At 41.5% G+C, this 25,705-nt stretch overlaps 2 protein-coding genes across 4 annotated transcripts; both read left to right on the top strand.

The window, feature by feature from the left end:
- Positions 1 to 37: 37 nt before the first annotated feature.
- On the top strand, positions 38 to 2,021 carry PIGW (phosphatidylinositol glycan anchor biosynthesis class W). Its single transcript, XM_035560901.2, has 2 exons — positions 38 to 138; positions 457 to 2,021. The coding sequence occupies exon 2, from the start codon at positions 471 to 473 to the stop codon at positions 1,989 to 1,991; it is 1,521 nt and encodes a 506-aa protein (XP_035416794.1). The 5' UTR covers positions 38 to 138; positions 457 to 470; the 3' UTR covers positions 1,992 to 2,021.
- A 3,807-nt stretch (positions 2,022 to 5,828) lies between these two features.
- On the top strand, positions 5,829 to 24,005 carry GGNBP2 (gametogenetin binding protein 2). 3 transcript variants are annotated; one of them, XM_035560899.2, is made up of 14 exons: positions 5,829 to 5,929; positions 6,437 to 6,558; positions 10,375 to 10,455; positions 12,463 to 12,716; positions 13,692 to 13,790; positions 16,769 to 16,882; positions 18,965 to 19,174; positions 20,128 to 20,302; positions 20,935 to 21,129; positions 21,739 to 21,889; positions 22,060 to 22,185; positions 22,268 to 22,419; positions 22,814 to 23,059; positions 23,770 to 24,005. In XM_035560899.2, the coding sequence occupies exons 2-14, from the start codon at positions 6,466 to 6,468 to the stop codon at positions 23,971 to 23,973; spliced, it is 2,100 nt and encodes a 699-aa protein (XP_035416792.1). In that variant the 5' UTR covers positions 5,829 to 5,929; positions 6,437 to 6,465; the 3' UTR covers positions 23,974 to 24,005. The 3 variants fall into 3 exon arrangements, with proteins under 3 accessions (XP_035416792.1, XP_035416793.1, XP_050570671.1); XM_035560900.2 differs by having other exon boundaries at positions 18,965 to 19,168; XM_050714714.1 differs by lacking the exons at positions 5,829 to 5,929; positions 6,437 to 6,558 and adding an exon at positions 8,198 to 8,264.
- Positions 24,006 to 25,705: the final 1,700 nt, after the last annotated feature.

Genomic DNA, 25,705 nt, shown 5'->3' on the forward strand with positions numbered 1-25,705 from the left:
GGAGCCGGAGCCGCGGCGGGGCTACCCCGTGGCGAATCGGGCGCTGCGGATCGGCAGCTGCCGCCCAACGCTGAAAGTGCGGGCGCGGAGCGCGGCCCGCGTTTACCTCAGCGGGAGGAAGGGGACCGGGGCGCTGAGGTGGGGTCTGGGACGGGGTCCCTTCCCTTCCCTTCCCTTCCCTTCCCTTCCCTTCCCTTCCCTTCCCTTCCCTTCCCTTCCCTTCCCTTCCCTTCCCTTCCCTTCCCTTCCCTTCCCTTCCCTTCCCTTCCCTTCCCTTCCCTTCCCTTCCCTTCCCTTCCCTTCCCTTCCCTTCCCTTCCCTTCCCTTCCCTTCCCTTCCCTTCCCTTCCCTTCCCTTCCCTTCCCTTCCCTTCCCTTCCCTTCCCTTCCCTTCCCTTCCCTTCCCTTCCCTTCCCTTCCCTTCCCCACTGACTCTACTTCATGCTTCTGATTTCAGCACAAGAAAGAAGGATGTCACAAAAACAGCTGAAAGAAGCCTTTATCAGTAACCTGAACGGAACGAGCTTGCTGGAAGTTTCGCTGGGCTTGCCTCTAGCTCCGCTCTGTCTGCTTTGCAGAGGACTCCTCTTGATTTTGTATTACCTGCACAATGGGAAGCCTCTAAGTTCAAGGAAATACAGCCTGCTGCTGGACTTTGTTGTGCTGGTATCTCCTCTCCTGTTCTCCTGTACAGTCCTGTCTCCAATCATCTTTTTTCCGCCAAGCATCATTGCAGCCATCTGTGCAGGAATATTTTCTAAAATATACAGCCAAAGAAAACACGATACCAGAGCACCTTTCAGGCAAATTGTAAAAGACTTCCAGAAGACATACTTGGATTCAGAATACATTCCAGCAATAACTGCGTTCCGTGTTTATGTCAACGTGCTGACATCGATCGGTATTTTAGCAGTGGATTTCCCACAGTTCCCAAGGCGATATGCCAAAGCTGAGACCTATGGAACTGGAGTTATGGATTTGGGGGTTGGAGCTTTCATTTTCGGTAATGCTCTTGTTTGCCCTGAAGTTAGACAAAAGTCATATGTGACGCAACCAAAATTTTCCCATCTGGCCAAGCAGTTTTTTTCCATCTGGCCGTTGATTTTCCTTGGCATTGGACGACTCCTTAGCGTTAAATCTATTGAGTATCACGAACATACTTCAGAGTATGGAGTGCACTGGAATTTTTTCTTTACCTTAGCATTTGTGAGGCTTGCAGCATCTCTACTTTTAGCCATAATTCCAAAAAATAAATCTTGGATTGTAGCTATGAATCTCGCTGTACTTTATCAGCTTATTCTTAACATTACCTCTCTGAAGACATTTGTCTTGCATGGCAGCAATGGCAAAGGTACTAGGGTTGGCTTTTTCAGTGCCAACAGGGAAGGCCTGCTCTCTCTCTTTGGATATCTAGCCATATACATGGCAAGCGTGCAAGTAGGGCTCTATCTGATGAAGCGCAGAAACTCGGTCAAGGACTGGATGGAAGCAGTCTGTTTCTTACTGCTGACCGTCCTCGTGCTCTTCGTACTTCTTCACTTGTCACAAGCACACGCAGACCCTGTGTCCCGCCGGATGGCCAATCTGTCGTACTGCATATGGGTCGTTGCTCACTGCCTGACTTTCTTTGTCTTCTTCGTAGTGACTGATCTCGTGCTGGTGTTCACAAAGCTTCTCGTGAAGGGCTCCAGTGTGCCCTCTTGTTGGAGCATTGCAAAGCCCCCTAACGCCAGTAAAAAGGATGAAACGGAGGCTGTACCTATCAGAAGGGAAAGTGAGCTGTCGCACACTTGCCTGATTAGTGCCGTTAATAAAAATCAGTTACTATTTTTCTTGCTTGCAAATGTTATGACTGGTATTGTGAATATAACGATAGATACAATCCACAGCAAGACTGCATTTACATTATGTATACTGCATTTGTATATGTTTTTTAACTGTTTAATTATGTATACATTGCATGCCAAAAATATAGTATTAAAATTTTGGTGATTCCACCCTGTCTTGAGGGGACTAGCTAAACTTTATTTAGTGTTTAATTAAAACTGTATTTTAATGATATGTAAATACAATATTTTATAACTTAGTATTTATAACAGCTTTTTATGACAGTTTTTAATCATTATTTATACGTATTTATTTATTTTTAGGTTTTGTTTTACCAAATGATACTATCCGTACTGTTACCTGTTGGAGATGTTGCACACTTTCCTGAAAACTTGGTTTCTGAGATCATTTGCTGAATACTTGTACTGTTTCTGTAAACATGTATGCAGAAGAGTAACGTTACGGCTAGCGAACTACGGATTCAAGAGGTATGTTTATATCCAAGTGCTGGAAAGATTTGATAACACCATGTAGAGTAGAAGCCAGATGAAAAGTAAGAAAATGAGTACTTATATATAGACAGACTTAGCTGTGTCAAGATCTAGCTAGTTCTGGCCCTTGCATAAATAATAGGTAAGAATAATTCTTTATATAAAATCTATTGGATGAGTGGATAGTTACAAACGTGTTTTGGCCCCAGTGCTGCAAGGATTTATGCATATGCTTGACTTTGATGGCAGTAATTGTATGTGGAATGTTAATCATAGACTGAAATCTAAATTAGCCTTTGAATTAAAGCTAAATTTTATTTTCATCCTCAGTGATGAATAAAAATGACGACCCTATCTAAATATGATGCTCTGAATGATAAAGTTCCACTGCTGATGAATTCATAAAGCAGTTGGTGGAATTTGTGGTGCAGATAATAAGAGCTGCACAGCCTTTTATAAGAAAATGCAAAGATCCAAAACTAATTCACCCCCAACCTGCATACCAACATGTTGTGACAGCTCATCTTTAGCAACACGGTAGAATGTGGTCTTCAACTCTACTTTAAAGTATTCAAGGCTCACATATTTGTCTATAAAATGGTTTTAAACAGTAGCTCATTTAATACTGTATTTTGACAGCCGAGCTGTCTTCTAGTGGGAACATTCTGTATGAATTCTTATTAGCAAACAGTGTCAAATGGAAGGAAGCATGATGCAGTGGGGCAGGATACCAGCAGAGTATTGGTAAGAGAGGTGCTCAGTTTCTCCATCTATCACAGTCTTCCCGTAAGCTCAGAGCAGAACACCCTTTTTGTTCACTTTCCTAACTGTGACAGTTCTTCCTGACCTCATTAAGTTGTTGGGAAGAGAAATACATTTAAAGATCATGAGGAATTCAAGAATGGGAGATACAAATACTTCAGAAGCGGAATACAAACTGTAGTTGATGATGGATGTCTAATGTCAGTGGAGCTACAGGAGTGTACATGGGCCATATTTCAATTGTTTCCTTGTCTATTGAATGCAATGAATCATAAAACCTAGGGAGATTAAGCCTCTAAATCAGATCCCTGAAGGCAGACATGTTGTGGAATATTCTTGAATTTATGGGGTTCTCTCAGGCTTTGGTCAACAGAAAGATGATGACTGAAGGTTATATACTGTGGACATGCTGAGTTTATGCTTACTTCCAAGTTATAGCCATATAGTCTTCAGAATTAAAGAAAAACAGCCTGTATTGTACTAGTTGCAGTTACTACTGCAGACAAATGCAGTTAGTAGGCAACTCTGTCTTACAAACAATTATCATAGTTTGTAGCAGAGTTTCCTGGTAACTGTTTTTCTGGTAATTTATTTTAAAACAATTCCTAGCCTTGCCTAGGGAAGAAAGGCTTCCATCACAAACTGAATGGCAGTACTCATTTGTGCAAAACTACTCATGGATATTAATTTTTGAACTGTTTGAAGCACAAGACCTGCAACGAGTTCTACCTGTGAGCACAAGTCTATCAGCGTGATTCAGAATTAAGGCGTTAATTGGGTGTGACAAAGCCGAGTTGTGTCTGGACAAGCAGCAAACTCTCTAGACGCCAACTCCATTTCATGAAGCAAAAATTCCGTGGGAGGTTTGCTGTGTCTGTGCAGAGCCCTGTGAGCTGTGTGCAGGCAGCGGGCTGGTCGCAGGACTGGAGCTGTGGTTGTAGCAGCGCTGGCGAGCCGAGGGGCCCGTGGCACACGAGTGAAGTGTGAGAACAGCGCAGCACTGGGTGGCGGTCTCCCACTTTTAAAGCCATCTGAAGTGAGTTGTTCACCACTGAATTAATGAGGGGCAATTAATTCCCATTACTTATTGTCAATAACCAACGTGGCAAATTCTGCCCTGAAGCAACCAGCAGTTATTAATACTGAATGTTTAGGCTATGAATAGATACAGATAATTAACCATGCTTCTGCAAGAACCACGAAATGCAAGCAAGCATTCTTTGGTCCCAGAATCTGTACCAGAAAGGCGCTGTATCGGCTCAAAAAGATGCAAGAGAAGTTAGCGCTGTGATATGCTGGAGACACTTTCTTCGTGTACACCTCGGTGCCTGCTAGCTCAACGGCTGGCAGGGACAAGGGCACTACATTTCATTTCACAGCTGGGTGTGTTTAGATGAGTAAACTCGCAGAGATCTACAGATATATGTGAAAATAAATCAAAATATGTTACATAATTAGTGAAAGTTGAATATATTTCAACTAGTAAGGCTAAAAATGGTTGAACTATGGCATGCCACTGACTTTAATGATTGGAAAGCAGAGGACTGGGAGAACAGAAATTGTTTCATCTTTGATGCCATAATTCCACTGAATGACCTTTTTGTAGGGCTGCGGGATAGAAAAAATGTAGGTGAGTAGAGCTGATTACATTTATCCTTAAGCTTGTTAAACAACAGTTACTCCTTACCAAATTTCATTGGTTTTAAGTGTGTCATTTTTTTTTATTTTTTAATTCAGACAGCAGCACGCCTTCCTTTCCAACCCAGTCGGATCTCTTTTGAAGTCAAGTATTACAATAAAGATTTCAGCTGGTATCCTATTTCAAAGCTGCCGTGGCGGAAAGCGCAGGCCTTTCTGCCAGGTGAGAGGATGGGCACACGTGGAACGGCAGCGAGGCGCTGTCTCTTCCCTGTTCTGTAGGTAGCAAGGAGTTTTCTAGCAGCGTGAAAAGCCCTTTTTCATGGATAAATGACAAAATTGAATGGCGGTTTCCATACATCTTTTATTAACATGCGTGTATGTAACCCTGAGCACACAGGGTTTGGGGTGCCAATGTATGATCCAGGGACAGAAGTGGCCCAGGGGCCCGCATCAGCCCATGCCCACCACACGCTAAGGCGAGATGCTGCCGCTTGCCACAAAATGCCAGCTTATTTTTTTTTTTTTTTGGTTAAGAAAACGACGAGAACAGCTGCAACCTGTGCAGCGACGCAGCTCCTCACAGCGCCTCCGTAAGAGGCAGGTGGTGTGCAAGTCAAAACCATTTAACTCCTCCACGGAAACGTTTTTATAACGAAATGAGGGGAAAAAAAAAAAAAGAAAAAAAAAGCCTGAGCACCGTCTGCGCCTGTGGTGAGGCCTTTGGCGCTGTCCCCACGCTCAGCACGGGGCTCCGGGCCCGGTCCCTCCTGCCCAGAGGCAGCAGCAGCCGCCGGGCTCTCCTCGGTGGCACTGGGAGGCTCCGGTCCGAGCCGGGCCGGGCCGGGCCGAGCCGCGGGGCCCCCTCACGGCCCCCCCTCAGCCCCGGACCCGTTCTCTCAGAGCCGTTTGTGACGCGGCCTCGCCCCGGAGCTCCTCAGGAGGCCCCAGCCCGGGGGGGGGGGCGGGAGGTAACGGGCGAGGGGCGGCCCCGGCACCGGGGGGGGGAAAGGAGGAGGAGGAGGAGGGGGAGGAAGCGGCGGCCGCGGTGTCTCGCGAGAGGAGGGCGGGCCGGGGCGGGCCGGGGCCGGGGCCGCCGCCCGCGGGGAGGGCCCGGGGAGGGGGAGCGGAAGGAGGCGGCCCCGCGGCAGGGCCCGAGGTGGGGCCCGAGGTGTCCGCCCGCCTGTCACGGCCCGCGGCTGGGGGCAGCCGGTAAAGGCCCGGGGGCCGCGGTGGGGCCGAGGGGGAGGGAGAGGGAAGGAGCGAGGGGGTGAGGGAGGGGGAGAGCCTCGGCTCCGAGGCTTCACCGGGCCCCCGCTGGAGGCTGAGGGCTGCGGGCTGCCCGCCCCGGCTGCGGCCCCTCCGGCCTGCGGGAGGGAGGGAGGCGGCGGCCCCGCTCCGCAGGCGGCGGTGTTGGCCCCCCCACCGCCCTCCGCAGCCACCCCAGGGGCTGCCCGGCCTCCATCGGGGCTCCTCCGGTGCCCCGTCCCCGCCCGTCCCCCGCCTCAGCCCGGCCCCGGCCCCCTTCCCCGCCGCCCCCGGCCCCGGTCCCGCTGCGAGCTCCGCGCCCGGCTCCGGTGGCCGGGGAGCGGCGGTGTCGGCTCGCTCTCCGTGGTGAATCAGGCGATGGGGTAAAGCAGGCTCGTTTCCCCTGCTGGTGAAAGTGTGCCGGGGAAGCGCGGCGGCGATTTACCTCCGCGGCGTTTTGGCTGCTCGCAGGCTGGAGCTGGGAGGAGGAAGCGGCGGAGATGGCGCGGCTGGTGGCGGTGTGCAGGGACGGCGAGGAGGAGTTCCCCTTCGAGAAGAGGCAGATCCCCCTCTACATCGATGACACCCTCACGGTGAGTGCCGAGCCCCCGGCGGCCCCGCCGCTCCCGGGCGTTGCGGTGCCCGGGCGAGGCCTTCACACGGGCCTCCCGGGCTCCTCCCGGGGCTGCTCCAGCAATGCTCGGCCCCGGGGTTTTGCAGCTCTTGGGGTGACCGCTGCTGAACGTGGCAACTTTTCCGCCTCCTTCCCAACCCTAAAAACCTGTAAACAGCACGGGGAGAAAGTTGTTGTCGTGCTGGGCTCTGCACGTAACTCGTTCCCAAGTGACAGGCATGCCTCGGTGCCAGAGCCCAAATGTGGGGCAAAGCCATTTTTCATCTCGTAAGGAAAGGAGCCATATTAACGTTAAAACCCAAGTCGCAGGCTAAAAACCCACATTGTAGGCTAGGTAATTGCCTTGCCTGCAAGCAGGCAGGAAAAGGCCGAAGGTGTTTTCAGTAGCTTTGCCTTAAAGTAAGGGGTTGTCGAGTGTGTAAGAAATGCTGCCGTGCATGTAGCAACAGATCTTGGAGGCTTTCAGTTTCAGCATATTCTTGTGATTTTGAAAACATAAGGATTTTGGCATTTCTAGAAGATTCAGTGGAAAAGTGAACTAAGTGCAACTTAGAGGCTCCCTAGTCTCTTTTTGTTTTCTTCACATGTTTGGAGGAAGGGTCAGAAATTGCATAGTAGGCGAACACAGGATGCACTCCAGCCAGTTGTCATTTGTCTGAATTCTTAATGTAAGAAAATATTGAGCTGAAAATAAAATTGGGTTTACATAGTGTGACGGGGTATCTCAATCATTCATACGTGAATTCTGTTGTCAGTGACGTGTCACGTGACAGTAACTGCTCTTACTTGATGTAAAATACATGTGCTCTAAAATTCTGATCTCAGGTTTAAATACAGAAAAATGCCTGACTTGCTATTTTTTCTTAACTTTACCAACTTGATAATGTAATTTCTTCCATCTTCCAGAGCAAAACAATTGAGCATCTTCAAACGGTCTCTAAACCCTTTGTCACATTGCTGAAGACTCTCTGTCTCAATCCCATCTGGTTCTGCTACATTCAAAGAGGAGGTCCTCACTGTATCTTAGTTTTGGACATTGCAAATGATGGCATACTAATAACTCTTCAAAAATCATCACTGTTTTTTGGCCTCACATAGTCTGTCATCTCCGGTTAACTGTGCTGTTCGTTAGGCAGTTTCCCATTGAGTTTTTCAAAGCAATATCTAGCCCCCATAGAGTGGCTTGTTAACTGCAATCCCAGTATTGTGTAGGAATACTGTAAGTTTTTTGTTTGTTTTTTTTTATGGCTTGTCCATGCCTTGAGAGTGATTTTGACCCTTCTTTCCCCATATTGTTTTAAGATCCCAGTGTTTTTTTTTTGTTTTTTTTTTTTTTTTCCCAGACTTCTTTGTAAGAATGACTTGTTAGATTGTGTTAGGTAGAATACTTACCATGCTCTTATAACTAACTGTTGTATTTGACAGATTGTGAGAGTCCATGTGAACATTCGGCCGTACCAAGCATGAGACAGATGACTTGACTTAGGCTGGCCTAAAATTCTGTTTGTGGTTTAGTTCCAGAATTTAACTCCTTGCCTGAAACTTTGCACAACTGCAGTTTGTTGTCATTATCATTTTTTTTACACCAGAGGCAAGCCATAGTCGTAATTGAAGAGGTCCCAATAGCTGCATGTCAGTTCTGTATCCATCAGGAGAGGCATTTATGTAAGTGCAAGTCATCCTCACCATGAAGAAACATTCTAACATCCCTTTTTTTTTTTCCCATCCTGTTGCTGTTGTTACAAAGTATTTAAATATCGAGGTTGGTCTGCAGATAAATCTGTAGAAACAGCTGAATGAGCTCTTAGCTTCCTTGTCCTGCAGCCTTCCATGATTTATTTATTTTTTTAATTCTTAAAGAGAGCTATTGCAAGAGATGCAGTTGTTTGAAATGGATGCTGTTGTCTGTTAAACGTAATTATACATCTTCAGCATTATCTTAAATAATGTTTATTGAAATTAACTGGTTTGTGTTGACCCTGTTTAAAACTTAAAATTGAAAAGTAATGGGACTACTTCCTTTCTGTTTGTCAGTTGGAAGTCTTAGTCTGTGCCTTAACTCTAAAAATAGTGAATTGCTGATTGCAAAACATTGAATGAATGGCTCTTGCTGCTCTTAAACTCGTCACGTTGCTTCTAGTGGCACAGAAGCCTGTTTAGGTGTAGTATGGTATCGCTCCTCTAAATGAATTGTTCACTCTTACTTTTGTGTTTCTAAGCTTCAACTATAAATTAGAGGAAGTTTAAATATTAACCCTTTTCACTTCTTAAGCAGCTTTCATCATCTCTAGAAGGCATTCCATTTGATGTGGTAGTGTGGAAATCTTTTCTTCCAGTCGGTGGCTTATGTTTAACCAGTTAATAAAATCTCATCAGACAGACACGTGAATTAATTTAGTCTTTGATAATTTCACTGTGTTGTACAGTATATCTGTGGGCGTTGTCTGATAGTGGGTGATAAAGATGAGGGGAAAGAAATGTGCAAATTTTTCTTTTCTCTCTGTCATTAGCAGGTAGTGCTTTTACTTTTGCATTTAGCTCATCCACGACCGGAGCATCAAATTAGCCATCTAGGAAACCTGTAATCCTGCTGCCAAACCTTGTGCTCTGCTGCTAAGTGTGTATGGTTAGGGGTGAGGAAAGGGAAGCTGGAAAAGAAATACCTGAGAGGTCAGAATTGGCAGTGGCTGTGGCACTGTTCTGCACAAACACTACTAGGCAGCTATGCTGATGCTCCGATTCTAGCACATGTGAGATCAAAATATTGCTTTGCTTTCTGGCCTTAGAGAATAGATGTTTATTTTGGAGCGATGTTGAGTGCCTGTAAAAGTAAGCGTATCAATTCTCTGGAGGTAGTGTCTGCAATTACACAGACAGCAGGGAATTCTCTCTTTACCAGGCAGTTGAAGGAAGTTAGAGGAGAGCGAAAAAAGAGGGAATCGGATAATTTTATTTTGGTGTTGATTGATATTAGTTATTAATCGAAGTTATTATTTTGTCTTTGAGATTTTAAATTGAACTTTCAATATTCATATTGTTAAATTCTCTATTTCTCAGTTTGGACAAATAAGATAACTGAGCCAGTCTTCACTTCTGGTTCTAGTTGGCTTCATTTTTCTCCATGGTTATGTTGGATTTTTAACTAAAAGTTATTTCGCTGCTTTTTCAAGAAACTGCCCTCTTTGGTTAGTAGTTGGGAAAGAAATATTAATTACTTAATCTCATTGTTCTGTAGGCTTGACATTTGAACTTTGAGCCCCTTGAGAGCTGCAGCTGCAGTCGCACAAAACAAAAGATACCTTGGAGTACCTCGTTGAATTAAGACCATTTTAAATTAGCCTTTGAAGAAGTAGACTCAAAGTCATTAAACTGTTGTGACTGGATTTTTTTCGGAGCTTTGTAAATTGTGTTAGGCTGTTGGATCAATTTGTGTTGAAGTACAGCTCTTCTTTTTAACTGAAGCAAGGTCTCAAGTCCTGCAGATAATGTAACATAAACAGTGATGTTCCATTTAGCAACTTCTGCTCTCTCCTGTATCAGCTGTTCAACATTTTCTTTGTAAACTTTTTCTAGAACATTGTATTAGTGAAAATACTTAGTTAAATTGCTGAAACCTTCACTGTCTTAAACTGTTTTTGTGCCTCTTCAAGTTTCTAATATAGCTGAGCGAGGACTCAACATCTTATTGCCCCGTTCTCCTCAAGTAAGCAAAACAAGGTAATGCTCTGTATTCAACTTTTTCTGAAAACTCTTTTTTTTCCTGTCGTTCACATAGATGGTGATGGAATTTCCTGATAATGTGCTAAACCTTGATGGACATCAGAACAACAATGCGCAATTAAAACAATTCATTCAGGTAAGTACGTCACTCTTTTTAAGAAAGATGCGTGCTAGTTCTTGCTTTCTGGAGGTTCATGCGCTCGCTTCTCTAGGAGGCTGTCATTCCTGGAATGACTTAATAAATGACTGAAAGACACGTTGGCACCTATATGTAATTATGTATTGGTACCAAAGTGCACTGGGTGCATTCATCTTCTGTGCTTCACAGCTTTTATACACTGTTGTCTTCCCAGGAGGCAATTGCTGCATATCCAAGTAGAGTTGAAAACTGGTCACTGCCAGTTTATGCTCAATGGAAACTACAGTTTCTTACTACATTTCGACTTCTTTCTAAAAAATAAAAATAAATCTCGAACTGCTTATTCAAGTAAAGTGTGCATTGCTTAAGGTCCAGTTGTTATGGCTAGTACCATACCAAGGTAGAATTAATGTGCTACTTTAGAGATCAGATGTAGTTGAACAGTGAGAGACATTTTTTGTGGCGCCCCTGAAACTTAACTGTGAGCACTCTGGCAAATAGCTGTAGCACTGTAACACCTGTAGCAAAAAAATTAAATAAATAAAGATTGCCACTTGATGTCGGAAGGAACAAGCCAGTTTGCTGATAGGCAACGTACATTTCTTCGCTGTGGCTTGGCAGCTGCAGTTGAGACATATGCTGCCTTGAAGCATAGTTGTGTAAATAGCTCATTTCTGCTGTTGCTGTGATTAGTACTATTAATTACAGAAAAGAGGATTACTGCGGAGTGCTATCACTTGTCAGATTATTTAATGTGTCTTCCTTTCAGAGCACAAACATTAAATGTTATCTGATAATAGCTTTACTTTTTATAACATGAATTACTTAAAGTGTAATAAATATTTTTTCACTTCAATCAAGGTATCAATGCATTCCTTGTGACCGATTAGTTTTGCTATATTGTGTGGTCTCTTTTCCCACCAGTTGTGACATATCTTTTCTGCATTTAACTGGTGTGATTTGACAGCAGTATGGCAAAACATCCGCTGTATAGATACAGCTTTGTAAGCACGTTTGTATTTTGTATAACCAAGGGCAAGTGACGCAATTAATATACTGACAGCACTCTGCTTTGACAGATAAAGTTGAGAGGTGCCTGTAGTGCTGATACTCAAAGAGTAGATACGTTGGGTGGTGTGTGAGGAAGGGACGCTCTCAGAGGAACGGACCATCTGTTCCGTTTAGCTGTGCTCGTGGAAGTTCAAAGTTGACGAACTCTGAGCTAGTAATTTAGCAGTTAGAAGAAGAAATAGAAAGGTATGTGCTTTTTGTGTCTGTGTGCGCGTGGATATGTTTGACAGAGGAACGAGGAGAAGCTCCCAAAATTGTTTATTGACGTAAGAAATATTAGAAGGTGTTCTCTTTAAAGTTCTATTATTAGCACACATGAACGTTCGCTCCTGAAGTAAAAATGTTTCACCCTGAATAGTAATGTGTGCTTTTTAAATTTCAGGTATTAGATTTGTAATGTCAAATGGCATGTAGCTTTCTAGGGACAGCATTGCTAAATTGTCTTGGTGCAAACAGATTGAGATTGTTGTAAATGAGATTTCCATACATGCCAATGAGTGTCCGGGAGTTTCTTTCCTGTGTGCCAAAAATGAAATGAGAGCGAGTAGAAAATGATGTGCGGAGTTGTATGTAAGGCCCTTTACTAAAACATCTGAGCTGAGTTGGAGGAAAAAAGCCTCTCTAATGACAGGGACACGTGCCGTTTGTTTGGAAGCAGCATTTGCTGATTTGAGTGACAGGAGAGAAAAACACTTATATTTTTTTCTGAGGGCAGACTGTAAGACTTGAAGCAGAATTGCTCCAATGTTGTTAGTGGATGTGGTTTGGTTCATACAGTGAGCACTGTAAGTGATTGGTAGTAAGCTGGTGAGCTGAAACTGAGCACTGCGTGCAGTTCCCACCTCGAGTGTATTTTGATGAGAAAAGGCTGAACAGTTTAAGTTGTGTTTTTATTTTTTATTTCTAATCATTTCATTTCTTGTTCTCTTTTAGAGGCATAGCATGCTTAAACAGCAGGATTTAAATATTGCCATGATGGTGACATCACGTGAAGTTTTGAGTGCACTTTCTCAGCTGGTCCCGTGTGTTGGCTGTCGTCGTAGTGTGGAACGTCTGTTTTCTCAGCTTGTTGAGTCTGGAAATCCAGCACTTGAGCCTCTAACAGTAGGGCCAAAGGGTGTTCTTTCTGTAACTCGGAGCTGTATGACTGATGCAAAGAAGCTCTATACACTGTTTTATGTGCATGGGTAAGTGAGACCCACTGTTACCTTAGAACTGCTCAGATTATTCTCATCTGAAGAAAAGGAAAGCTAGCTTCTGTGCGTGACTTCTTTGCAGCTTTCTTGTTGGAGACGCTAAGTTGTTGCAGGTTTGCATCTGATAGCACATACTTGTATTTTACAGCTCTGTTAAATGAGTTGTTTACTAACCTGAAGAAAAACAAACCCAAATGCCTAACCTTTCATACCTTCAGTTGTGATGCCATGGTTGCAGTTGAAAGATACAACTATTAAAATGTTTAGTCATTAATCTTGGAAGAGGCACTGTGGGATTTTCATGCTCTCTGGAAGAAGAGTGCTTCTTCACCATGCTATTTTGCATGTAAAACATGAAAAATAAAAAGTAAAAATTCTACTCGTCAGTAGAAAGGTAATGCTGGGAAAGTGAAACCCCCTGGGTTTGGCTAGCACAATAAGTACCCTCGGTCTCAGTGCCATTTGTTTCTCAGCTGTCGACGAACCAAACAGTGACTGCTCACCACAGCGTGCCTTTACCTTCCACTTGGCTTCAGCTCGTTCTACTCCTTGCTGCAGTTTGCAGGCCAGTGGGAAGTAAGAAGGGTTAGTGCAGAGCTGGGGATAGTGACGTTTGGAGGGTGAGGTAGTATAACATGATGAATTCATAGTTCCCTGCACTTTTGAAATAGGTGTCATTGCTCCAAGTCTGTTATTTTTAAAGGGGAGTAACGCAATAGCTTGTTACACGTGAGTTATCTTTATCTTGATTGCTAGGATTTGGCTGGAATACCTATACTGTATTTTCCATGTGTACTGCAAGATTTTGTGTCTCATAGATAAAAATAGGGAACAGGAAGAAAGTTTTAGATTCAGTGTTCCTTAGCATACTTGTTTCTGATACGTGAGCTGAAATTTCAGCTTTCAGCTTTGAAATTTCTCTGGATAACCATGTTTTCAGAATACTAAGTTACCTTTTTTCCATAGGTCCAAACTGAATGATATGATCGATGCAATTCCCAAAAGTAAGAAGAACAAAAGATGTCAGTTACACTCTCTGGACACACACAAACCAAAACCCTTGGGGTAAGTTTGTTTAACACGCACAATTCAATCTAGAATGTTTAAGGAACCAAACTACAGATACTAATTTCTTAAGCATAGAGATCAATTTTTATGCTTTTTATCTGTTTTCCAGAGCAGTAATTTCCAAACTGTTTGGATTATATTAGATCCGAGAAGTTGCAGGCAAGAGGAGCAGGCACCCAAGAATTTGGGGCAGCGTGCCTTGTAGGGCATGAGCCTTTCTCAGTAGGTTCTCATAGGAAAGCAGTTAGCCCTTCAGTTGCTAAGACCGTGACCCTTACTGCAGTAGGATGTTTAAACCTTTCCACACTGCCCTTGCTCACACTTCAGTTTTGTCCAGTGAACAGTGCTGTGTGGTTTCTGCCCTCTCAACGTGAGTGCTCACGCTCCGCAGTGTGAGAGGTGTCCCTGCACCCTTTGTCAGAGCTCCCTCAGCCGCTTGGTGATGCTTTCATATGAACTTTAAGGCTACTCTACGAAATCAGCTGTTTCCCCAGATGTGTTTGTTAATTCTAGCTCTTGCATTTTTGACTCTTGGATTTTGGGTCTTTCATTTGGTGGCAGGCTGTTAGTATTTTTGGTTGGTTGGTTTTGTTTTTTTCCCCTTCCATAAAAATACCCATGTTTAATTTCGAAACCAGTTGCCAAAAGCTAACTTGGCCATTACAAACCAGTGCTCTCTGTGCTTTTCATTTCTTATCTGGAATATGTCTTGGAATATACTCTGCTCAGGGGATGGATGGCTTCTGCATTGTGATAGGAACAGTGCTCTAGAAAGACGTGGTTTTTGTGCTCCGTACGAAAGCGATCAGTCAGCAGTTTTTCTCCCACTGAAGTACAAGGGTACAAATATACGTCATTTTGCTTGAGATTATTGACGACTGCACAAGGCTTTGTTAACAGAGGGCTTTGTTGTGGTTGGGAGGCAGGTTTAAAACTGAAAATCTGTGAAATGTTTTAATTGTCTCAAAATGTGACAGCATGTTTTGAATACATCAGTGCAAACGATGCATGTATGCTTCTGTGTGCTAGTTGTATGGCTTGTGCCAGCTGGCTAACCAAAAAAACACACCCTGTAAATCTGTGGTGTGGGGTTTTCTTGTTCGTTTGATCATTGTTGATAGTGTTGGTGAAATGATAGCTGATAAATTTCACTACTGTGCTTAACTGGAGTGTTAGAGAACTTCAGTCAGTTGCGTTCTGCTTCTGGTTAAGGATACAACCTGTTCAGGTTTGATCATCAGGCTTCCAGTTACAGGACATGTATTTTTCTATGCAGACTTGAGTCTCTTTGGGTTTAGATGAATCCCCTGAGATGCTAGGCATGTGGAATTTGACACTTCATTTTTCACTTGTGCTGCTTGAGGGTGCTGGTAGCTAATGACCGTCTCCTATTATATTTTGGTTCCAGACCTTTCGTATACTTGGTTTAAAGCTTATGTTACACAAGCAAAAGATCATAGGGGTGTGTTTTTTAAAAAATACAGCAAATTCAAAGCATTGTGAAAGTGTTATTTTTTCAGTTTGTTTTTAGTAAGATTAATATTTTCTGCGCAAGAGCGTGTATCACAGAACCTGTACTTGCCATTCTGGCAGGGCAAAACAGTACTGAAAATGAACGTATAGAGGAAAATGCTGCCTATGTTTCCTTAATTCATGCTGGTATAAATCTCCTTAGTATTTTGAGACAGAAGTGATCAGGGTGTATCGGTACTGATATTTCTCCAAATAAAGCTGCTGCCTGGAGTGGAAGCAAATGTGCTAACAGCCTAGACACGGAGGCGTCAAATAGAATTGTCTTACAGAACAAATCCTGTGGATCAACTTAGAGCTTCTACTTGACTCCATTACAAGAAACTTCTTTAGAGGAGTTGCATCTGTTAGGTGTTTCATATACACCAAAAAAAAAAACCCACTTTGAATAGTAATTGTGTTTAGTTATACAAGTTACTTAACTAGGAATGCCAGCTAATACCACTGGAGAGGGACTTGACGTTGTGTTTCAGTGTACCTGGTTTATTGCTGCTCAATTCCATTTGGGGCTAAGGAGTGTCTTAACCTCTCATAAATGAAACTCATATGATCTGGCAAATTACTGAGATAATAGCATAAATAAGTACTCTTGAGAAACTAATTATTAAATCGGAGTACTTCTTCCTCTGTTTTACTGCTCTGTTGGATCCAGACATGAGCTGAAACAGAAGTGACCATTTTGGTAAAATGTCAAGTGTAGACAAGCCTGTAAGTAAACATGACTTGCTATTTAAAGTTTGTTCTTGGCTCTCTAAGAGTACTTTTAGCATATTTGGTGGTACTTAGTAAAGCTTTTTAACAAATTTTGGAAGTTTAATGAAGCTTTTTATGAGTTCTCTGTGGTAGTAGATGTGTGGAAGTTTGTGGGTAGTTGTTTTGTTACGTTTTTTTTTCTCTCCAGTAAGTTGTCATATGAAATGTCATCTACCAGAGGTATTAAAACTTGTATATGATGATACTTAAGCTAATATACTGAAAAACTGCTACTAGCTTTCAGCTATAACTTCTTAAAAAGTCGTCATGAATCTGGGCTTATGAACATGGACAGCAAACTCTGTATCTCCTATCTGACTCGTAAATTTTCTGTAATTTAAGGCTTAGCCTATAAAGGAGTCAAAGGAAATCAACGATCACTGAAGCATTTTTGTCATTTGTTTAGGAAAAATAACTAGTTCATAATGGATACGGTACAGGTTTAAAATTTCTTTTACTATGTGACAGTGAAGGCAGCAGTAGTACACTCAGTACAGAGAAATTAAGTGCAGATAAGAGAAATAGTGAAGACAGCAAGAAGGAGGAGAGCAAGTGTAGGATCATTTTCCACTATGGACCTTTCCAGGGAGTGGTCAGGTAAACTAATGATGCTTTATTTTGCTTCTTTGCCAAACTGCTGGCAGGATAATGTAAAGTCTGTTTCTTATGTTTTTTTTGTGTTGTTTTCTCAGGGGTTGTTGGATGGATGTGTGGGAGCTCATGTCCCAGGAATGCAGGGATGAAGTAGTTTTAATTGATTCTAGCTGTCTTTTAGAAACATTAGAAACGTATCTACGAAAACACAGGTATGTTAAAAGAACAAAGACACGCCTTCATTTTGAGAAATACATGCTGCATTTTCTTGTCAATCAAAATACACATGGAATCTACACAACATTTAAAAGTTTACAGGGTTCTTCTGACACCCTTCTAAAACTTAAGAAGAATGCATTGTAACAGTTGACAAGACTAAGATGTTAAAATATTTTTGTATTGTTCCTGGTTATAGTTGGAGAATTGCACCCACCTCAGGTGAAGTCATACCTACTTCTCTTATTTTTTTGGTTAGAATTAAATTATGATCTACATCATGATGTATTAAAATTGCATGCGCTTGTATTTTTGTTGACCTCTTAATACATATTACATGAGCCTCATTTGCAGCTTTAAATCTTGTAGCAACAGTATTCTAGCAGCAATTTCAGCATGCACTGACAGATGAATTTTGGTGTTACTGTGTATTTTTTTTTATTGTGGTGGGAAGGGACGTGAACTGTTGAAAGGCAGTAAGAATTCTAACTCCAGGTAGCTCTACCACCTTTTTTGTGTTACTTGAAGGATTTTAACTGATGCATTTAAAATATGTTTCTGAAGGAATCTTGGATTACTTTCATTGCTGTGTTAATATAGAATAACAGTAATTCTCTGTAATAATATAGAACAGTAGTAGTGTCAAAGCCATGCATTTTTAATAATATAGAATGTTGACATTGATGCTTTCTATCCCAGAGACTTTCTTTTCTGTAGGAGCTAGTTGGGATGCAATGCAGTGAGTTCCAGAATTACTCGTACACAAGTAGCCTACTCTGATTGGGGTTATGCCTTTTTTAGGCTTTCAGAGAGTGTGTGCAATTTCAAATAAAGTCAACTAAACAAATAGATGCAGATTTTCAGGCTTGGTGTTGCATACAAATCACAGTTTTAAAACAGGTGTTTATAACTTAATAGTGCTAGTGTCATGACATCTCTCTTGCAAGGGAAAAAATAGGCCACTAACTTATTGTTGCATGTGGATGGTAGCTACAACGCTGATTAGAAAGTTTTAATTTCCAGTAGTTTCAAGGTTCAGATATAAACTGTGGGGGCACAGATGGGTGCGGGGGTGGTGGTGGTGTAGAAATAACACTTAGGAAACAAAACAACTTTAATCTCCTCTGACATTAAACATGGTGTTGGCAGTGTTCCTGATGCTAACCTACAATATTATTACTGTTTTCTTTCCTTTCACCACAGAAACTAGCCAGTTATCATAGTTCTATCAAACATCAAAATATGTTTGACTTAGTGTTGTCAAGTGACTGGACAAACTAGGGGAGGGAAAAACACTATCCAGAGATGGCATGAAGAGCAAGCTTTTCAAGCTGAAAGCTGAAATGTGAGCAGCTTGTCTGACTTGCATTTTTAGAATAATACAGCAAGATGTTTTGTAGCTTCTTGAAGATTACTTTTATAAATTAGTTGTTTTATTTTAATTATAACAGACTTCGTAACTGTACTGTTCTCACGTTAGTTATCTGAGCTATCACATTTAAATTGAATACATTGTGTTGTAAATCTTGTTTTGCTATATGTGCAGTAATCTAATAATTCAAAATATGTTTTAAGGTGCTTGTAGTGGAAACCACTCTTACACAGCAAGCAACAGAGGAAACCTTTTTTCTTATTGCTTATCACTCACTTGAGTATACTTTAAATAATTCCTGTAAAGTAACTTGGAGTGTGTTATTGAGAGGAATTTTTTCCTGGCTTGTACTAACAATTCAGTTTGTTCACTATTAGATTTCTGATCTCTGAATGAATATGGAGCTGTATATCCATATAGGAATTTCTTCATATTAACAATTAGCTTGATTTGTGCCTTGGAGCATGGAATTGATACCTAGACTTGTAATATATGGTAGGTAGTATAGTGCATACAGTAAACTTACATGGCTTACATTCAAAGTCTTACTGTTTTACCTTTTGAAGTAACATAAACCTTAGCGTGACCTATTTTAAATATAGCATGCACTATTAAAGAGCTCAGTGTGTTATAACTTAGGTTTAGCTGCTCTAAATTTCTGCTTGAATAAAAATTCAGTTCTGTTTTGTTCTGTGTTTCAATGCAGGTTTTGCACTGACTGCAAAAATAAAGTACTTCGGGCATACAATATTCTTATTGGTGAGCTAGACTGCAGCAAAGAAAAGGGCTACTGTGCTGCACTTTATGAGGGTTTGCGTTGCTGTCCACATGAACGTCATATACATGTATGCTGTGAAACAGATTTCATCGCACACCTATTGGGTCGAGCTGAACCAGAGTTCGCAGGAGGGTATGAGTATGTAATTTGCTAGAGTGGGCTATCTAGCGCTTTGCTTCTTTATTTTATTATTGAATGTATTTTGCAGAAGTGTTTTTTGCCTCCTCGCTGCATAATAAACTTTTGAATGTGAATACTGATATTGAAGTAGACTTTCAAGGTAGTGCTGCAAAGTAGTGAAGATGTTATAGCGCTTTTAAGTGCGCTTAACTCTGAAGGCAAGACTGAGAACAATTGCTAAATGTCTTCTACTTCATTTGTTCACTCGTTAGAACTGCCTGCTTTTCCATCGAAGCGCTCAGAATATGTGAAATAGAAAGAGAACCTCGGTTGAAAGTTTTTACTGAATCCAAGTGTTGAACTTAATTTTGTCGCCACTTGTTTTTCTATTGTAATTTCCGAACCTGTTCTTTGCATCTTAAAATCCTTCCAAAGAAAAATAGGAATTTGAGCTCTCTATTTTTAGAACTAGATCACAGCTGTTTGATTAGGAATATAAATACTTCTATAATGATTTTTCATCTATAGATGAAATATTTTTTATTTTGTAAGGTAAGTAATGTATAAACTTAGGTTACCTGGCACACAAGAATCTAGGAACCTAAAATACTTGCTATAAACTAAGTTACAATTCTAGGAAATAGAAGAATGTGGCTGCATCTCTGACATTAAAACTCTGCTGAGCCCTCCTAATAGGACCAAACAAATTCATGGGGGAAGTCGCAGGGTGGAAGGCACAGTGCAGCCTTACAGTACCATGCACAAATTAGCATATCAGGAATGTAGTTTTGAGCTGGTCCTTTCTATTTTGCATCTGCATGCAGCACAGCAGAACTTGATTTAAAAAAGCTGCTCATGCAAACATATCTTTAGTTGTACATACAGAAAATACCTCATTGAATTGCTTTGATCTTTTGGTAGACTTCCAGCTACTTTAACAATGCTATGCTTTGGTCCAACTCTTCCTTTAGACGGAGAGAAAGGCATGCTAAGACAATAGACATAGCCCAAGAAGAAGTTTTGACCTGCCTGGGTATTCATCTTTATGAAAGATTACACCGAATCTGGCAAAAGTTGCGAGCCGAGGAACAAACGTGGCAGATGCTTTTTTACCTAGGTGTTGATGCTTTACGCAAAAGCTTTGAGGTAAAAATCAATTTATCTAACTTGTATTTGAATCACTATAGCGACCGTGTACATTCTCACTGAAGTTATTTTTCTGCTTTCTGTTAACGTGGGGCTGGAAGGAGATTTTCAGGAGTGCCCTGTTCAGTGCAGGCAACAGTTTTGCAACGTCAATGTGTATCACAGCTGAGTTGCATTCTGTTGTGAAGTGTACTGGAAAATAAAGATTGATACTTGCTTGTTTTTACTTCCCAAGCTGCATGTTATAATATACTGGATCTCGTGTTTTTTCTTTCAGAGTGAAATTATTTCTACCTGTTATCATTTAAAGTAGCTCTGGTTACAACAGTTTAACCTGGCTCATGAGTAAAAATGCTGTATGTGCTTTTGAATTACAAACACAACTGCTAAATCTTGCATTGGGTGTGTTCGTGGGTCAGTTCCAGCTATACTCTGCAATCCTGTAGGATTTTGAACTTCAGACAGAACTTCTCAGAGTTTCTTTAACATATGCCAAGTGTATGTTCACTTTCCACTTTGATATTACGTAGATAACTCTCTCCCCAGCACCGTCATTACGACTTCTTTTTTTATAAACGTAAAAGCTTGCGTTGCGTTAACGTCTATAAATAGATCTAACCTCTTATAAACAGATGGCTGTGGAAAAAGTGCAGGGTATTAGTCGATTGGAACAGCTCTGTGAAGAGTTTTCAGAAGAAGAAAGAGTGCGAGAACTTAAACAAGAGAAGAAGCGCCAAAAACGAAAGAATAGACGGAAAAATAAGTGTGTGTGTGAGATCCCTACTCCTTTGCAGGCAACAGAAGAGAAGGAAATAAATCAAGCAAAGGTAAACATCGATAGCTGTGGTTTCTGCTGGTGTTAAATAACTGGGTTTTTAATTTGGTGCTTCACTCATCAACTGACTGTTCCATGTTAGAATTCTTGAGAGGTTTTTTACTATATTTCGTTTTTGGGAGCTAGTTTTTGATTGCTACTGGAAGTTAATACTTCACAGATTAGCACAGTCTTTTTTTAAAGAAGTTACTTTTTTTTTTTAATTTTGAAGGTAGGGGGTCAGCTTATGGTAGAATATTTTTGAGCTGTCATTTCTTAAAGATCACTTAGAATATGGGATTTTGAATGCTAGCCGTAGACAATTACCATTATTATATTTTTGGGAAGGGAGAAGCTCCTTAAATTGATGAAATAGCTGCAATTATTACTCTAAATCTCCTGACTGAACTTACTGGGCTAACTGAGGGTCATATTCTTGTGAGGAAATTAGGTTGTTTTTTTGACTTGTCTTGTACTTCTGAAGAATTGTAAGCAGTACTGTGGCTGTTACCAGTGTCAGCTGTTTCTTCCTTGTGGAAAGAGTGTCTGTGCTAAAGATGCAGGCTGAGCTACCTTCAGTAATTGCAAGCATTGTTTTTTTTGTTTCATGTATTGTTTTAAGGAAAATTCGGACTTCACAGAAAGTAGTTGCAAAGCCTGTGGTAGCACCGAAGAAGCTAACAATTGTGTAGAAGTAATTGTTACTAATGAAAGCACTTCTTGCACCTGTCCTAGTAGTGGTACCCTATTAGGTTCACCTAAAATAAAGAAAGGTATGTTAAATTCTATTATTTTTTGTTTTTAAAAGCATATACCATTTGTGGAGTAAATAGTGTTCAGTTGTTTTTAAAAGTAACTTTAAAAAAATCTCAGTTACTAGCGGCATGATTAGAAAGTGTGTAACAGCTGCTGTAGACTGTTGTAACTTTTCTGTTCATCCCAGGTTTATCTCCACAATGTAACGGGAGTGACTGCGGCTATTCATCTAGCATGGAGGGCAGCGAAACAGGATCTCGAGAGGGATCCGATGTGGCCTGCACTGAAGGCATTTGCAACCATGATGAAAACGGTAGGCTTGGGAAGAACTTCACATTGGTTCAGAATACACAATGCTCAGTGTATCTGATGAGAAAATACCCTGCCTTTTGCAGGAGATGATTCATGTGTCCATCGCTGTGATGACAAAGAAGAGGATGGAGATAGCTGCGTGGAGTGTTGGGCAAATTCAGAAGAGAATAACACAAAAGGCAAAAACAAAAAGAAGAAAAAGAAAAGTAAAACTTTGAAGTGTGAGAACGAACATGTAAGGATCATAAGAGAGCTGGAATAGCTATTTAAACGCATACGTTTTAAAGTAGTTACAGAAGTAGCTCAAATTTCAGTTGTGACCAGTGCAGTAAATGGGGTAGCAGGGATCTTCTGTTACCTCTCCATCCAACGTTTGAAATTGAGGTCTTTCCTAGAGCAGGTTGTGGTGGGAGGGAGTCTCTTTTTTCCTGTGTTCCTAAGCATGTGCACTTCTGTGCACTTGCAGTGTATTAATATGCCATTTTCTCGCCAGGCACATACATTTAAAAATATATGTATATCCTTGCTCTCTTTTTGAAAGTGTTTTTTCTTTCATCTTACCCTCTTGCCTCCCTCCCCTAAATAAAACTTGAATGGTTCAGATTTAACACTGCCTTTCTCAATTGTAGATTCAGAAACTTGGAAGCTGTATGACAGATCCAGGTAACAGAGAGACCTCAGGAAATATGCACACAGAGTTTCATCGTGACAAGACCAAAGACACACATGCTGAAAGCTGTTGTAGCTCAGAAAAAAGTGTGCAGCAGTTGCCTTGGTTTGAGCACATGAAAAATGTGTCACAGTTTGCAGAACCTACAGAAATGTCACTTGTTCCTGATACTGGAAAAGGTGCCAAGAGCTTAGTGGAGCTCCTTGTAAGTAACCACTTCCACTGGAATTTTAGGTTGTCACACACTGCTTTAACTCGTTAGGATTGAGGATGGGGTTTAGAACTTGAAATCCCAGTGAAGAACTGTTTCAGCAGATAATATTACTGAAACTAAAACTTATAACTTACTCTACCGGTGTTTAGTTTGTTTACTTTTGCATTTTCTCTGTGAAGTGTGTAACTCAGTTGCTTTGCAGAGGAGGAAAAATTGCCGGTCATTGGAATGCAAGTGACAAATTGTGTTATTTGTTAGAAGCATTGTATCATTCTATCAAATGAAGCATACGTTTCTGCTGCCTTCGTGCCTTAAATACTGCTTCCCGTTACAGGCTCCTTGGACAACTTTCTTCTTTCTCCCTTTCCTTCCCTATTCCTTTCTCTTCCTTGTTCTTTACTTTTTTTTTAAGAACAGCAACAAAAAAACTGTAATAAAAGCCATACGCTTTCAATGGAAATGTGTTAAGACTGTGAAGATTGCTCTGGTAGATTTCATGACTGTATGGGCTGCCTCTTACCCAGAAAAGAGCAGAACATTGTGAATGAAGTGATGGGATTAGCCAGCTAAGACTTCTTGTGTTGGCATGAAGGCTACATCTTTCTTCAGAGCAACTGTAGACGACATGTACAATTACAGGAGAGGTGTACTGTATAGGAAGGGCAATGCTGGAGTTCTGAAATGCCTGTTTTCATTTGTAGGATGAATCTGAATGCACTTCTGATGAGGAAATCTTTATCTCACAAGATGAAATACAGTCATTTATGGCAAACAACAAGTCTTTTTACAGCAATAGAGAACAATACCGACAGCATCTGAAGGAGAAATTTAATAAATACTGCCGCTTAAATGATCACAAGAGGCCCATTTGTAACGGTTGGTTGACAACGGCTGGAGCGAACTAAATACAATAAAATAGCTCTGTCTTTCATTGAAATTGTCAAGATGACTACTGCGCCTTCTCTTTCAAAAACTTAATTTAGTGACTTATGGCAAAATTTTATCTTAAATTAATGTGATTCTTTTTTTTTCTTTTTTTGGGGGAGGCTGGTGGAGGTGATTTCATTAATTTTGTTCTTTCTTCAGGCTTGTATCTTTAGTTGAGTAGCTGTGCAAGCCTCTCTTATAATTTAAGCCATCTCTTTTCATTAAATGTTTCTCTTACTGTGAGACTTACAAAAAGCAAACTAGTGGCAAAGTAATGTTGTACCTATAATTCTGTACAGAATGACAATGAGCTGAATATAAGATTTTACAAAGTAGACATCCATTTGCAAAATGTTTTGGATGTAATATGTTAAAGCGCAATGTGCAAAATTTAAATAAAGAATATTTATTAATATGCATAGTAAAAGTTGGTGTACACGTTCCTGCTTTAAACAGTCTTTCCCAGAGGTTTGAATCCTTGCTGTTCAGTGCAGAGGGAAAGCTGTTGCTTCAGGCTGTGTAGCTTCTTGGAGGTAATTGTAAGAGAAGGAAACTTGCCTGGGAAAGGTATAGATAGTTCAGTGGCACTCAGGAAAACTAGACCACCAGGCTGCGTGATTCACCATCGTGTGGTCTAGGGATCTTCAAGTCACTGCCAAACAACGGGGTCTGTAATAGCTTGGTGTGTCGGTGTGGCACTGCACCCAACCTGGCTGGCACCACTCTCTCAGTGGCTGTTCTGCTTCCAGAGTCATAGATAATACACGTCGGTGTGGCACTGCACTGTGTGGAGCGAGCTCAGGTGTTTCCAAACAGCATTGCTCTGTGGTGACGTGCTCTATAAACCCCGATGTTACTGCTGTGCCGAAGATCACCACGTTTAGTTGGGCGATGGTACTGAATTAGCGTGCAGCCTGTGCCGTTTTGGAGAACTTAATTTTGGTTTTCATTGCGGTGATTACTGATGCTAGTGAGTTACAGTGCTGCAGCGCTTATCTTCCTTCTGCTCTGACAAAGCAGGCTTAAAGCTCTTCTGTGTGAGCCCATCAGAGCATACTCAAACAAAAAGCAGGTTTTCAAAAACACCTTAATGTTTTCTTAATGAAATAAGGAGCTCTGTTAGGAGGATGGAACATGAGTGCTTTTACACAAATAACCCTTAAACCAAATCTTGTTCTTACAAATATGGTATCTAATGGAATGACTTGATTTGGAATGTGGGAGATTAAAAACAAAAATAAAGGTGATTTAAAACCTGATACTGAATAGACTGGAGGTGCTGATACAGTTGTGCATGGTAAGCATCCAAATTTGGCCCATGTGCTGACTCCCACGGCAGTTGCACCTAAAAGCTGCTATGTAGCAGTAAGTGTCTACAGAGGGAGGCTATTCCTTCTGCCAGCCCATATGGATCTGGGTGGGCTTTAAGGTCACCCCCAACCCAAGCCGTTCAGTAATTTAACAGGAAAAACCTTTTTGGAGGCTATAAGCAGATTTATTTATTTGTACTGTGGTTGTTCGGTGTTTCTGATGGAGAGAGGTTTGTTTTCTTGGCGTTACTTCATGCTTCAGATGCTCATGCTGGAAGGGGTCGCGCTGCTTGTAGATGCCTGATTTGGCTAGGGCTCTTACCAGTGAACCCTGAGAGGTGATTTATTGAGAGTAATGAAGAACACGCACATACTTTTTTCTGAGTCCTGATTTAAAGTG

Source organism: Cygnus atratus, chromosome 20, assembly GCF_013377495.2.
Source record: "Cygnus atratus isolate AKBS03 ecotype Queensland, Australia chromosome 20, CAtr_DNAZoo_HiC_assembly, whole genome shotgun sequence".
NCBI lineage: Eukaryota > Metazoa > Chordata > Aves > Anseriformes > Anatidae > Cygnus > Cygnus atratus.

Excerpts from the sequence above, each read along its gene's own strand:
- GGNBP2 (XM_035560899.2), top strand. The coding sequence starts at position 6,466 with ATGGCGCGGCTGGTGGCGGTGTGCAGGGACGGCGAGGAGGAGTTCCCC. Across the intron at positions 16,883-18,964 it reads ACGTATCTACGAAAACACAG|GTTTTGCACTGACTGCAAAA; the intron begins GTATGTTAAAAG and ends GTTTCAATGCAG. Across the intron at positions 19,175-20,127 it reads GAGTTCGCAGGAGGGTATGA|ACGGAGAGAAAGGCATGCTA; the intron begins GTATGTAATTTG and ends CTCTTCCTTTAG.
- PIGW (XM_035560901.2), top strand. The coding sequence starts at position 471 with ATGTCACAAAAACAGCTGAAAGAAGCCTTTATCAGTAACCTGAACGGA.